General features: G+C 38.9%; 1 protein-coding gene across 1 annotated transcript in view; it reads right to left on the bottom strand.

Moving 5' to 3' along the window:
• The window catches only part of COL14A1 (collagen type XIV alpha 1 chain), a 229,571-nt gene that overhangs the window by 81,785 nt on the left and 133,683 nt on the right, over nucleotides 1-14,103 (bottom strand). The window contains exons 27-32 of the mRNA XM_082601195.1: nucleotides 13,079-13,202; nucleotides 12,723-12,866; nucleotides 11,602-11,766; nucleotides 10,975-11,013; nucleotides 10,656-10,794; nucleotides 20-162 (exon numbers count right to left, since the gene is read on the bottom strand). Of these exons, the coding sequence (XP_082457321.1) occupies nucleotides 20-162; nucleotides 10,656-10,794; nucleotides 10,975-11,013; nucleotides 11,602-11,766; nucleotides 12,723-12,866; nucleotides 13,079-13,202 (754 nt within the window). The remainder of the gene's footprint in view (nucleotides 1-19; nucleotides 163-10,655; nucleotides 10,795-10,974; nucleotides 11,014-11,601; nucleotides 11,767-12,722; nucleotides 12,867-13,078; nucleotides 13,203-14,103) is intronic.

The raw sequence follows: 14,103 nt of genomic DNA on the forward strand, positions 1-14,103 counted from the left end.
TATAAATAAATATACTTACTATCTAAAATGACTCCAACCAATGGGTCAGAATTTTTATTTAAAATCTCCCAAAGAGCAAATGGCTCCTCTGGAGTATCAGGAAGAATCCGGAATAGAAAACTGACTGTATAGTCAGAGGGCAATCCGTCTGGATGTAAATATCTGAAAATAGAAAGAAAATAGTATATTTTATTGTATCCCTCTTTAAGAAGTTATCTATATGATTATAAAAGCAAATACACTTTCATTATACAAGATGTGAAAAAACAGAAAAGAAGAAAAAACAGATCACCATTACCCCATTCAGAAGTGAGCACTCTTTTGGTGCTGTGCATTTCCCTCCAGCCTTTAAAGAATGTCTGTAAGTATTTGTCCAATTTAAATAATTTTGCCCCTTTCTTTTCTTAGCACCATTTACTACATATTTCACATTTCCCTAAATATTTTTAAGGGCATGATATTTAATATCTGCACAACCTTCCCTTGTTTGGCTATTCCATAATTTATCTGACCAGTCACTTCTTATTAAACATTTAAGTAGTTTCAAGTTTTAGTATTATAAATGTTTATCTACAGTCCTTTTATAAAACTTAAGACACTGTCACTTTCTACCACATGTTGCAGTTCGTTGCATTCCTGTCTGTGCTACGTGCTCTGATGCACCATCTAAATCCACCTTTAAGAACTGAGAATCAACTAATCCTGCTTCTGGGAGTGATGTCTGCAGACAGCTCTCAGATACCAGTTCCCTCAGGAATGGCCTCAGCAGATGAGGGGTGCCTCTCCCAAGGTCATGCCAACTTTATTATGGTGCCTCTTTTCAATGACTAGTCTTTGAGGGGATATAAGGACCAGAGCCTCTCATTCCAAAGGAGATAACTCCATTCTAAGAACTCCTGTGTGTGGGTCAACTGAAGCTTTTACTGAAACTGCTTCATAGCTTGACTTCTCTCCTTTGCCCTATCCTACTTCCTTCTGTTCCCTTCCAGAAGAGCACAGCCTCATCGACTTCCCCCACACTAATCTCCACCTTGGTTCTGCTTCCTGGGGAACCCAACCTGCTACACCATCTTACCTCTCTAACAGTTAAGTGGATCACTTACATACTTTAAAATTTTTCCCTCAAGCAAAAGATATAGGCTTTTAGATATATAGGAGACCCATAATATTTATTAATCAAATTGACAAATTGGTGAATAGGTCAGAATTTAGCTTAAATTTAAAAGTGAAAGTTTGATGTGCATACATTAAATATGTATGTATTCATTCATTCAATATTTGTTGAGTGCCTACGATGTACCAGACATAGTAATACGCATTAAGATACATCAGTGAATCAAATTGGCAAGGAACCTTTGTATGAGCACTTGAATTTGAGCAGGGTGAATTATACAGTTTATTAGAAGGTAATAAGTGCCATCAAAAACAACTACAAAAAGCAGCATAACGGGGATTGGGAATGCTAGAATGCATTATTTTGCCATTTTAATTAAAGTCATCAGCATTGGCTTCACTTAGATGGTTCATTGAGAAGACTGCATTTGAGCAAAGGTTCACTGAGAAGGTCACACTTGAAGAAAAACTCATAGGAGATGAAGACATCCAGCCAGTGCAAAGATACTGAAGTGGGGTGTGCCTGGTATATTTTGAGAACGGACTAAAATAAACAAGAGATAAAGTCAAAGAGGTAATAGCTACCCAGATAATGTAGGGCTCTTTGGCCATTCAAAAGCTTTGACTTTTATGCCAAGGGGAATGAGGAATCACTGGCAGATTCTGGAGTGACATGATCTGGTTTATACAACAACAACAAAAAATCATTCTGACAGCTATTTGGAGAACAGACTCCAAGAAGGCAAGGGTAGCAGCAGGAAGACCAGTTAGGAGGCTGCTGTAATGATGTAGGGAAGAGATGATGGTACCTCATATCAGGGTGATGAGAATAGAGGTAGTGAGAAGGAACAAACAATTAGGATTCCTTGGTGGATTGATGTGGGGCATAAAAGAAACAGAGGAGTCCAGCTTCTCTGCCTAAGAAACTTGTTAAATGTAGTTAGTTATCATTAAGATGAAAAAGGTCATAGGGGAAGCCGGTTCTGGAGGTAGGATCAGGGATGTGGTATTGAACCTATAAAGTATGGAATGCCTATGAGACATCCAAGTAGAGATATCTAGTAATCAATTAAATATGTAGGTCTAAATTTGGGGAAGTAGATCTGGACTGGAAGTATAAAATTTAGGAGTCCTTGGCATATAGATGGGGTTCAACACAACGATACTGAAAAGATCACTAGGAAGAAGGGACAGACAGAGAAAACAAGGAGGTCTTGAGCAAGTCCTGGTCCCTCCAACATAAAGAGGTGGAGGAGAAAAGAAGAGCCAGCACTGAAAAGGAACAGCCTGTAATGTAGACAGAAACTAGAGGCAGTGTGTGTCCCAGAGGCCAAAGGAGGAGAGTGAATCCAGGAGGAAGATATGATCAACTGTATAAAATGCTGGTGACAGGTCGAGTGAGATAAAGGCTGGGAACAGATGAATGGATTTAGCAAGGTGGGGGGTGAGGGCATTGCTGGCCGGATGAACAATTTCAGTGGAGTGGTAGAAGACTTTTCCTTCTGGCAATTCTCATTTTTGTCTAGGCCTCCAGGAATGATTTCCAAATATCCATTTTAATATTCATCACTAGACATTGTAAAAAAAAACTTTCGAAAGGTAACGTCAGATGTTGGATTTATCTAAAACTACAGATAGTACTGTAATTAGCTTGAATTCAATAAACAGTATTTTGGAAGGAGGTAGAAAAGCAACTTGTTTACAAATTGGACAGATTAATTTAATACTCGAAAATGATCTCCCCCACATTTTCATGCATATGTGCACACTATATCAAAATGTGGACACAGAAAACTTTCACATTAAAATACTGAAGGCATTTTGAGACAAAAACAAATGAATATTTGGAATGTAAAGTAGCAGGTGACATCTTGAGAGATGACCCCTTAAATCAGGAACTCCTAATTTGTAATTTCAAGTACCTCTGGAATTTTCAGAACTGCTGAAATAGCGCCAGGAATCCCTAGGTGCATCATAGACTGTAGAATAACTAGATAATGTAATTTTTTTAAAACCTTAATTGGAACATAATTGCTTTACAATGTTGCATTAATTTCTGCTGTATAACAAAGCAAGTCAGCTATATGTATACATATATCACCATAGCCCCTCCCTCTTGAGTCTCCATCCCACCCTCCCTATCCCACCTCTCTAGGTGGTCACAAAGCACCGAGCTGATCTCCCTGTGTTATGGAGCTGCTTCTCACTAGCTATCTATTTAACATTTCGTAGTCTATATATGTCAATGCTACTCTCTCACTTCGTCGAAGCTTACACTTCCCCCTCCCCGTGTCCTCAAGTCCATTCTCTACCTCTGCGTCTTTACTCCTGTCCTGCCCTTAGGTTCATCAGAACTTCTTTTTTTTTTTCTTTAGATTCCATATATATGTGTTAGCATATGGTATTTGTTTTTCTGTTTCTAACCTCACTCTGTATGACAGACTCTAGGTCCATCCACTTCATTACAAATAACTCAATTTCGTTTCTTTTTATGGCAGAGTAATATTCCATTGTACGTATGTGCCACATCTTCTTTATCCATTCATCTGTCCATGGACACTTAGGTTGCTTCCATCACTTGGCTATTGTAAATAGTGTCACAATGAATATTGTGGTACATGACTCTTTTTGAATTATGGTTTTCTCAGGGTATATGCCCAGTAGTGGGATTGCTGGGTTGTATGGTAGTTCTATTTTTAGTTTTTTAAGGAACCTCCATACTGCTCTCCATAGTGGCTGTATCAATTTACATTCCCACCAACAGTGCAAGAGGGTTCCCTTTTCTCCAAACCCTCTCCAGCATTTATTGTTTGTAGAGTTTTTGATGATGGCCATTCTGACTGGTGTCAGGTAATACCACATTGTAGTTTTGCTTTGGATTTCTCTAATGATTAGTGATGTTGAGGATCCTTTCATGTGTTTGTTGGCAATCTGTATATCTTCTTTGAGAAATGTCTATTTAGGTCTTCTGCCCATTTTTCGATTGGGTTGTTTTTTTGATATTCAGCTGCTTGTAAATTTTGGAGATTAATCCTTTGTCTGATGATTCATTTGCAAATATTTTCTCCCATTCTGAGGGTTGTCTTTTTGTCTTGTTTATGGTTTCCTTTGCTGTGCAAAAGCTTTTAAGTTTCATTAGGTCCCATTTGTTTATTTTTGTTTTTATTTCCATTTCTCTAGGAGGTGGGTCAAAAAGGATCGTGCTGTGATTTACATCATAGAGTGTTCTGCCTATGTTTTCCTCTAAGAGTTTTATAGTATTTGGCCTTATATTTAGGTCTATAATCCACTGTGAGTTTATTTTTGTGTATGGTGTTAGGGAGTCTTCTAACTTCATTGTTTTACATATAGCTGTCCAGTTTTCTGAGCACCACTTACTGAAGAGGCTGTCTTTTCTCCATTGTATATTCTTGTCTCCTTTATCAAAGATAAGGTAACCATATGTGTGTGGGCTTATCTCTGGGCTTTCTATAAGATTCCATTGATCTATATTTCTGTTTTTACCCAGTACCATACTGTCTTGACTACTGTAGCTTTGTAGTACATTCTGAAGTCAGGTCACCTGATTCCTCCAGCTCTGTTTTTCTTTCTCAAGATTGCTTTGGCTATTTGGGGTCTTTTGTGTTTGCATACAAATTTTGAAATTTTTTGTTCTAGTTCTGTGAAAAATGCCATTGGTAGTTTGATAGGGATTGCATTGAATCTGTAGATAGCTGTGGGTAGTATAGTTATTTTCACAATGTTGATTCTTCCAATCCAAGGACATGGTATATCTCTCCATCTGTTTGTATCATCTTTAATTTCTTTAATCACTGTCTTATAGTTTTCTGCATACAGGTTTTTGTCTCCTTAGGTAGATTTATTCCTAAGTATTTTATTCTTTTTGTTGCAGTGGTAAATGGGAGTGTTTCCTTAATTTCTCTTTCAGATTTTTCATCATTAGTGTATAAGAATGCAAAAGATTTCTGTGCATTAATTTTGTATTCTGCTACTCTATCAAATTCATTGACTAGCTCTAGTAGTTTGCTGGTGGCATCTTTAGGATACTCTATGTATAGTAGCATGTCATCTGCAAACAGTGACAGTTTTACTTCTTCTTTTCTGATTTGGATTCCTTTTATTTCTTTTTCGTCTCTGATTGCTTTGGTTAAAACTTCCATAACTATGTTGTAAGAGTGGGCAACCTTGTCTTGTTCCTAATCTTAGAGGAAATGGTTTCAGTTTTTCACCATTGAGAATGATGTTAGCTGTGGGTTTGTCATATATGGCCTTTATTATATTGAGGTAGGTTCTCTCTATGCCTACTTTCTGGAGAGTTTTTATCCTAAATGGGTGTTGAATTTGGTCAAAAGCTTTTTCTGTATATATTGAGATTATCATATGGTTTTTATCCTTCAGTTTTTTAATATGGTGTATCACATTGATTGATTTGCATATACCGAAGAACCCTTGCATTCCTGGGATAAACTGCACTTGATCATGGTGTATGATCCTTTTAATGTGCTGTTGGATTCTGTTTGCCAATATTTTGTTGAGGATTTTTGCATCTGTGTTCATCAGTGATATTGGCCTGTAGTTTTTTTTGTGAAATCTTTGTCTGGTTTTGGTACCAGGGTGATGGTGGCCTCGTAGAATGTGTTTGGGAGTGTTCCTCCCTCTGCTATATATTTGGAAGAATTTGAGAAGGATAAGTGTTAGGTCTTTTGTAAATGTTTGATAGAATTTGCCTGTGAAGCCATCTTGTTCTGGGCTTTTGTTTGTTGGAAGACTTTTAATCACAGTTTCAATTTCAGTGCTTGTGATTGGTCTGTTCATGTTTTCTGTTTCTTCCTAGTTCAGTCTCGGAAGGTTGTGCTTTTCTAAGAATTTGTCCATTTCTTCCAGGTTGTCCATTTTATTGGCATATAGTTGCTTGTAGTAATCTCTCATGATCCTCTGTATTTCTGCAATGTCAGTTGTTTCTTCTCCTTTTCCATTTCTAATTCTGTTGATTTGAGTCTTCTCCTTTTTTTTCTTGATGAGTCTGGCTAATGGTTTATCAATTTTTTTTTATCTTCTCAAAGAACCAGCTTTAATTTTATTGATCTTTGCTATCATTTCCTTTATTTCTTTTTCATTTATTCCTAACCTGATCTTTATGATTTCTTTACTTCTGCTAACTTTGGGGGGTTTTTGTTCTCCTTTCTCTAATCTCTTTACATGTAAGTTTAGGTTGTTTGAGATGTTTCTTGTTACTTGAGGTAGGATTGTATTGCTATAAACTTCCTTCTTAGAACTGTTTTTGCTGCATCCCATAGGTTTTGGTTCATTGTGTTTTCATTTTCATTTGTCTAGGTATTTTTTGATTTCCTCTTTGATTTCTTCAGCAATCTCTTGGTTATTTAGTAGCCTATTGATTAGCCTCCATGTGTTTGTATTTTTTACATTTTTTTTCCTGTCATTGATATCTAGTCTTATAGCGTTGTTGGAAAAGATACTTGATACAATTTCAATTTTCTTAAATTTACCAAGGCTTGATTTGTGAGCCAAGATATGATGTATCATGGAGAATGTTCCATGGCACTTGAGAAGAAAGTGTATTCTGTTGGTTTGGGATGGAATGTCCTATAAATATCAGTTAAGTCCATTTTGCTTTATGTATCATTTAATGCTTCTGTTTCCTTATTTATTTTCATTTTAGATGATCTGTCCATTGGTGAAAGTGAGGTGTTTAAGTCCTCTAGTATTATTGCATTTCTGTCAATTTCCCCTTCTATGGCTGTTAGCCTTTGCCTTATGTATTGAGGGGTTCCTGGGTTGGATGCATAAATATTTACAATTGTTATATCTTCTTCTTGGATTGATCCCTTGATCATTATGTATTGTCCTTCTTTGTCTCTTGTAACAGTCTTTATTTTAAAGTCTATTTTGTCTGATATAAGAATTGCTACTCCAGCTTTCTTTTGATTTCCATTTGCATGGAATATCTTTTTCCGTCCCTTCACTTTCAGTCTGTATGTGTCCCTAGGTTGGAAGTGGGTCTCTTGTAGACAGCATATATATAGGTATTGTTTTTGTATCCATTCAGCCAGTCTATATCTTTTGGTTGGAGCATTTAATCCATTTATGTTTAGGGTAATTATCAATATGTATGTTCCTATTACCATTTTCTTAATTGTTTTGGGTTTGTTATTGTAGGTCTCTTCCTTCTCTTGTGTTTCCTGCCTAGAGAAGTCCCTTTAGCATTTGTTATAAAGCTGGTTTGGTGGTGCTGGATTCTCTTAGCTTTTGCTTGTCTGTAAAGGTTTTAATTTGTCCATGAAATCTGAATGAGATCCCTGCTGGGTAGAGTCATCTTGGTTGTAGGTTTTTCCCTTTCATCACTTTAAATATGTCCTGCCACTCCCTTCTGGCTTGCAGAGTTTCTGCTGAAAGGTCAGCTGTTAACCTTATGGGGATTCCCTTGTGTGTTACTTGTTGTTTTTCCCTTGATGCTTTTAATATTTTTTCTTTGTATTTAATTTTTGATAGTTTGATTAATATGTGTCTTGGCATGTTTCTCCTTGGCTTTTTCCTGTATGGGACTCTCTGTGCTTCCTGGACTTGATTGACTATTTCCTTTCCCATATTAGGGAAGTTTTCAACTATAATCTCTTCAAATATATTCTCAGTCCCTTTCTTTTTCTCTTCTTCTTCTGGGACTCCTATAATTCGAATGTTGGTGCGTTTAATGTTGTCTCAGAGGTCTCCGAGACTGTCCTCAATTCGTTTCATTTCTTTTTTCTTTATTCTGCTCTGTGGTAGTTATTTCCACTATTTTACCTTCCAGGTCACTTATCTGTTCTTCTGCTTCAGTTATTCTCCTATAGATTCCTTCTAGAGAATTTTTAATTTCATTTTTTGTATTGTTCATCACTGTTTGTTTTCTCTTTTAGTTCTTCTAGGTCCTTGTTAAATGTTTCATCTATTTTCTCCCTTTTATTTCCAAGATTTTGGATCATCTTCACTATCATTCTGAATTCTTTTTCAGGTAGACTGTCCATTTCCTCTTCAGTTGTTTAATCTGGTGGGTTTTTACTTTGCTTCTTCATCTGCTGAATATTTCTTTGTCTTCTCATTATGTTTAACTTACTGTGTTTGGGGTCCTTTTTCAGGTTACAGGTTCACAGTTCCCATTGTATTTGTTGTCTGCCCCAGTGGGTAAGGTTTGTTCAGTGGCTTGTGTAGGCTTCTTGATGGAGAGGACTGGTGCCTGTGTCCTGGTAGGTGGGGCTGGATCTTGTCTTTCTGGTGGGCAGGACCTCATCCAGTGGTGTGTTTTGGGGTAAACAAAACTCACATAGTAAAACCTTACTATGATTTTAAGCAGCCTCTCTGCTAACGTGTGGGGTTGTGTTCCTGTCTTGCTTGTTGATTGGCATGGGGCATCCAGCACTGAAGCTTGCTGGTCATTGAGTGGAGCTGGGTCTTAGTGTTAAGACAGCGATCTCTGGGAGAGCTCTTGCCGATTGACATTACGTGGGGCCGGGGGCTCTCTGGTGGTCCAGTGTCCTGAACTCGGCTCTCCCACCTCATAGGCTCAGGCCTGACACCAGGCCAGAGCACCAAGACCCTGTCAGCCACAAAGCTCAGAAGAAAAGGGAGAAAAAGAGAAAGAAAAAATAATAATAAATTTAAAAAAATAATAATAATAAAAAAAGAAGAGAGCAACCAAACCAATAAACAAATCCACCAATGATAACAAGTGCTAAAAACTATACTAAGATAAACATAGAAATCAGAAACAAATCAGCTTCAGACAGCAAACTCCAAGTCTACAGTTGCTCCCAACTTCCACTGCCTCAATTTTGGGATGATTTGTTGTCTATTCAGGTGTTCCAGAGATGCAGGGTACATCAAGTTGATTGTGGGGGTTTAATCCGCTGCTCCTGAGGCTGCTTGGAGAGATTTCCCTTTCTCTTCTTTGTTTGCACAGCTCCTGGGGTTCAGCTTTGGATTTGGACCCGCCTCTGCATGTAGGTCATCTGAGGGCATCTGTTCACACGCAGACAGGAATGGGTAAAACAGAAGTTGATTAGGGGGCTCTGGCTCACTCAGGCCAGGGTCTGGAGGGGTACGGAATGTGGGGCAAGCCTGCGGCGGCACAGGCCAGTATGACTTTGCAACAGCCTGAGGCAGGCTGTGTGTTATCCCAGGGAAGTTGTCCCTGGATCACGGGACCAGCAGTGGAGGGCTGCACAGGCTCCCAGGAGGGGAGGTATGGATAGTGACCTGTGCTTGCACACAGGATTCTTGGTGGCTGCAGCAGCAGCCTTAGCATTTCATGCCCATCTCTGGTGTCCGCGCTGATAGCCACAGCTCGTGCCCCTCTCTGGAGCTCATTTAGGCGGTGCTCTGAATCCCCTCCCCTCGCACACCATGAAACAATGGTCTCTTGCTTCTTCGGCAGGTCCAGACTTTTTCCCAGATGCCCTCCCGGCTAGCTGTGGCGCACTAGCCCCCTTTAGGCTGTGTTCATGCAGCCAACCCCAGTCCTCTCCCTGGGATCCAACCGAAGCCCAAGCGTCTGCTCCCAGCCCCCTCCCACCCCGGTGGGTGAGCAGACAAGCCTCTCAGGCTGGTGAGTGTTGGTCGGCACCAATCCTCTGTGTGGGAATCTCTGCGCTTTGCCCCCTGCACTCCTGTTGCCGGGCTCTCCTCTGTGGCTCCGAAGCTTCCCCGCCACCCACCTCCCGTCTCCAACAGTGAAGGGCCTTCCTAGCGTGTGGAAATTTTTCCTCCTTCACAGCTCCCTCCCAGAGGGGCAGGTCCCATCCTTATTCTTTTGTCTCTGTTTTTTTGTTTGTTTGTTTTTTTCTTTTGCCCTTCCCAGGTACATGGGGATTTTCTTGCCTTTTGGGAAGTCTGAGGTCTTCTGCAGCGTTCAGTAGGTGTTCTGCAGGAGTTGTTCCACATGTCGATGTATTTCTGATGTATTTGTGGGGAGGAAGTTGATCTCCATGTCTTACTCCTCTGCCATCTTGAAGGTCCCCCCAGTAATGTGATTTTTACATCAACTATATGGAGTTGCTGTTGTGACTTCTCCAGGATAAAAACCATCTGAATTCATGGCACTAGCTTAAAATGGTTCAGGGTGTGGATTCTGGAATCTGCAGGTGCAAATCCCAGCATGGTCTTCAACAAACTATGTGATCTCACTCAAGTCATTTAGCTTCTTTATGCTTTAGTTTTGTTATTTATAAAACCAAGATAGTAAATGACTCTACTTCATAGAGTTATTGGGAGGTTTGAGTGACTTACTAGCATTTAGAACAATGCCTGGTCTGTGGTAGTGCTATGTAAGTACTAACTATCTTTATATTTTTCTGAGATGAACAAATATGAAAGTTCAACCAGCATTATGTGTAGGTCTAATGTTTTTAAAGAAATCTAAACATCATCTGCTCTATCCATCATGGAAAATCCTGCTTGGAATTATTACAGCATATTTCTAGTTGATATCATTTCCACATTGAGATATAGTAAACAATAATTGACTTTAGTATCTTGCAATGGAAACATACTTGGTTGGCTGGGAAACCAGGGCATCTTTATGAAGTTGATAACAAGGATACACATTGAAGGTACCAGGCTCCATAGAAACCCCTTCCACCGATGAAAATTCCTTTTCAACCAAACCAAACATTTCCATCATCTTAAATCCTTAAAAAAAAAAAAAAGAAAGAAAGAAAAAGAAAAAAAAACAGAGATAGAGAAAAAGAATAAATAGGCACTTTAGGATTTTAAATTTCAAAATTAGGCTATTAAGGATAAAAAAATCTGGACCCAAAATGGGAGTTATTTAGTATATTTGTATTTGGAAAAAATTTTGAAACTGCATACCTGCAAGATCAATGTCATCCTTATGCACCAGTGGGCAGGCTGGAAGACAAAACAAACAAGATAAAACCCTAATTTAGATATTTTCCAAACATATTCTTTCCTTGTCCTGAGAACAGGAAGCTAACATAATCTTTACGGAAGTCAGTTGTGGAGGGAATCCAAACCACATGTGGCTACAGCTTTCTGTGGATTCCTAAAGATTGAAACACTCTCACTTCTTCTTTTAAAACCAAAGGGTCCCAACTTCCTTCTCCTCTCCTGGGTCCATTAAAACCGATGGTGGTCACTTGATAGCATGTCTTGGAAGAAGTCCCACTTCTAATGTGTTACCCTGATGAGCAGACTTAACACATTTTTTGAAAACTATCTGCTATAGCTGTTTAAGAGAGTTGCTTTTAAATACAGACCCTCGTCTTTTTAGGGAAAGTCTTTATCAACCTAAAACCCTGAACCAGGGAGAGGTGAGGTTTACTTCCCATACGCTCAAAACCACAAAACTTAATGTCTGCATAACAAATAGCTCTCCAAGTCAATTTTCTTTCTTCGGATCAGGATGGCACTCATTATTTAACTGGTATAAATATCTCAGCCTTTAAGCAATGTAAGTGCAAATTCCAAAGGACTAACTTGCTGACGCGGTTTCACAGACAAAAGTAATCAACTCATCTTCAATTTTCTTAAAGGCGTCAAAGTCATCCACAAAGAAGACATGCCGGGCGCTGGGCTTACTGCCAATGCTAACCAACTCTGAGTAATCTGCATCAGCCACGCCGACTGCAAAAATGCTGTAGCCTGTGGTAAAAGGGGAACAGATTTCTGATGACTTTAAATTGCAGCAAAAATAAATAATGCAATATAAGACACGTCCAAATGTTTAAAACATGTTTATTTAGGAGGGCCAGTGGGGGTGGATAATTCATTCTTTATAGTTCATCAGAATTCTGCATGCACATAATTCACTCTATGATAATTAACCCATCATCCCCTAAAGAAAGTTTCCACTTTAAAGAAGCTTAAGAGAGTCAGTGTTTGAGACAAAATAGTTACCATTTGAGTAACATCTTTATTTTTGCATATTTTTAATAATGATTTTAGTATTTATGGGAAAAAGTGCAATTGAAACAAAAAAACAGTTTTGTTTTTTTGTTTTGTTTTGTTTTGTTTCATTTTCAGAAGTAGAAACTGAGATATTACAGGCTTAGAAGCCTGAGGTGGGTCACAGTTCAATGCTTGGCAAATACATATTAAGCTAGTCTTTGCTTATACAGATCTTATAGAATGCAATCTTCACATTCTGTGTTCTCCATTTTACAAATGAGAAGGCTGAGGCTGAGGAGTTTCTGTGATCAGTTTCCCTCCCCTGGTCCTTTTCATAGTATTGCACTTAATTTTCTTTTCTTTTCCTTTTTTTCCTTTTTGACCACACAGCATGACAGGGATCAAACCCGTGCCCCCTGCAGTGGAAGCATGGAATCTTAACCACTGGTTCACCAGGGAAGTCCTGTAGTACACTTAATTGATGGAGTTTCTTATATAGGGCATCCTGTATGTAACAAAAGTACTGGAGAAAATACAGCAACATCATAGATTTGTAACCTGGAAACTTTTTAAAATCACATTGTCCAGTTAATATTAAGAAAGATTTAGAAACATTTAAGTCATGCTGATGTAGCCTATAAATGTGTATTCAGAAAACAAGGCTAACGGTATTATTGGCAGCCACTATTGCTTATCTATGTAAAACTTACCATCTGATTGCATCTCCCTGGAGATTTTGCTCACATCATCTTGTGATCTTCCATCAGTTATAACCACGATGACCTTCGGGATGCCTCTTCTGGTCCCTGACTCTGCAGTAAACAAGGTATCTCGGACATGCGTAATTGCTTTTCCTGAAACAAAGGAAGGCAACAATTCAATTTCATTCCCTCCCTCGCTAGAGATGGAAGAGTGGGAACGAAGTTCTTAAGTCAATGAAAAATCTTTTCTTAAAAAAATCTATATTACTATGCTTCAAAAAGAAGTCATTTCAGTAATTAGTAATAATTATTTCGGGTCTTAGCTGGGCTTCTTGTGGTCTTACCTGGGCTTCTTGTGGTCTTACCTGTTTTTGTATTTCCTCCTTTGTACGAGATATGTTTGATTGCATCAAGAACAGTCTCTTTGGTTTTGTAAGAGTTAAGCTTAAATTCTGTCCTGGGGTCATCAGTGAACTGAACCATTGCAACCTAGAGGGAGAAGGTGTGTTCATTTTTATGTATATTGTAGACTTCCTCTCTGCCAGAGAGCACACACTACAGCAGGAGTACAACTACAGTTTTTTTAAAAATTAATTAATTCATTTATATATTTTTATTTTTGGCTGTTTTGGGTCTTTGTTGCTGCATACGGGCTTTCTCTAGTTGCGGTGAGCGGGGGCTACTCTTTGTTATGGTGTGTGGGCTTCTCACTGCAGTGGCTTCTCTTGTTGTGGAGCACGGGCTCTAGGCACACGGGCTTCAGCTGTTGTGGCTCGAGGGCTCTAGAGCGCAGGCTCAGTAGTTGTGGCACATGGGCTTAGTTGCTCTGTGGTACGTGGGATCTTCCCAGACCAGGGCTCAAACCCATGTCCCCTGCATTGGCAGGCAGATGCTTAACCACTGCATCACCAGGAAGTCCTACAACTACAGTTTTATTTCTTTTTTAACCCAGTCCACAATTTCCTTGGTTTAAACCATACAAGTTACATACCAAATCTGACGATGTCTTAACAAAGTACTTTTCAGGAAGTAGTTTATTTTTAAAATCTCTCCCTAAAGCATGAAGACCTTTTTGCCATCTCATTTGACAGATGGGAAAATGGCAGCCTAGATCTTCTATCTTGACAAAGTTCAGAGAAAGAATTGAAGTTGGACTCTTTACAAGGATTTCTTTATGAAACAAACCTATGAAATAATTACTACTATTCTACCATTTTACAGATCAGGAAACTGAGGGACAGAAAGCCAAGTAATGTACCCAAGATTACTAGAGTAGCCACTGGCAGAACCAACAGCTTAAGCCAGGTAATTCTACTTTAAAATCTGTGTTCTGAATCACTGCAGTATAAACCATCCTGGCTTCATTTCCAACAATTTGCTTCTATTCCTG

Source organism: Mesoplodon mirus (genome assembly GCF_964341445.2).
Source record: "Mesoplodon mirus genome assembly, chromosome: 16".
NCBI classification, from domain to species: Eukaryota; Metazoa; Chordata; class Mammalia; order Artiodactyla; family Ziphiidae; genus Mesoplodon; species Mesoplodon mirus.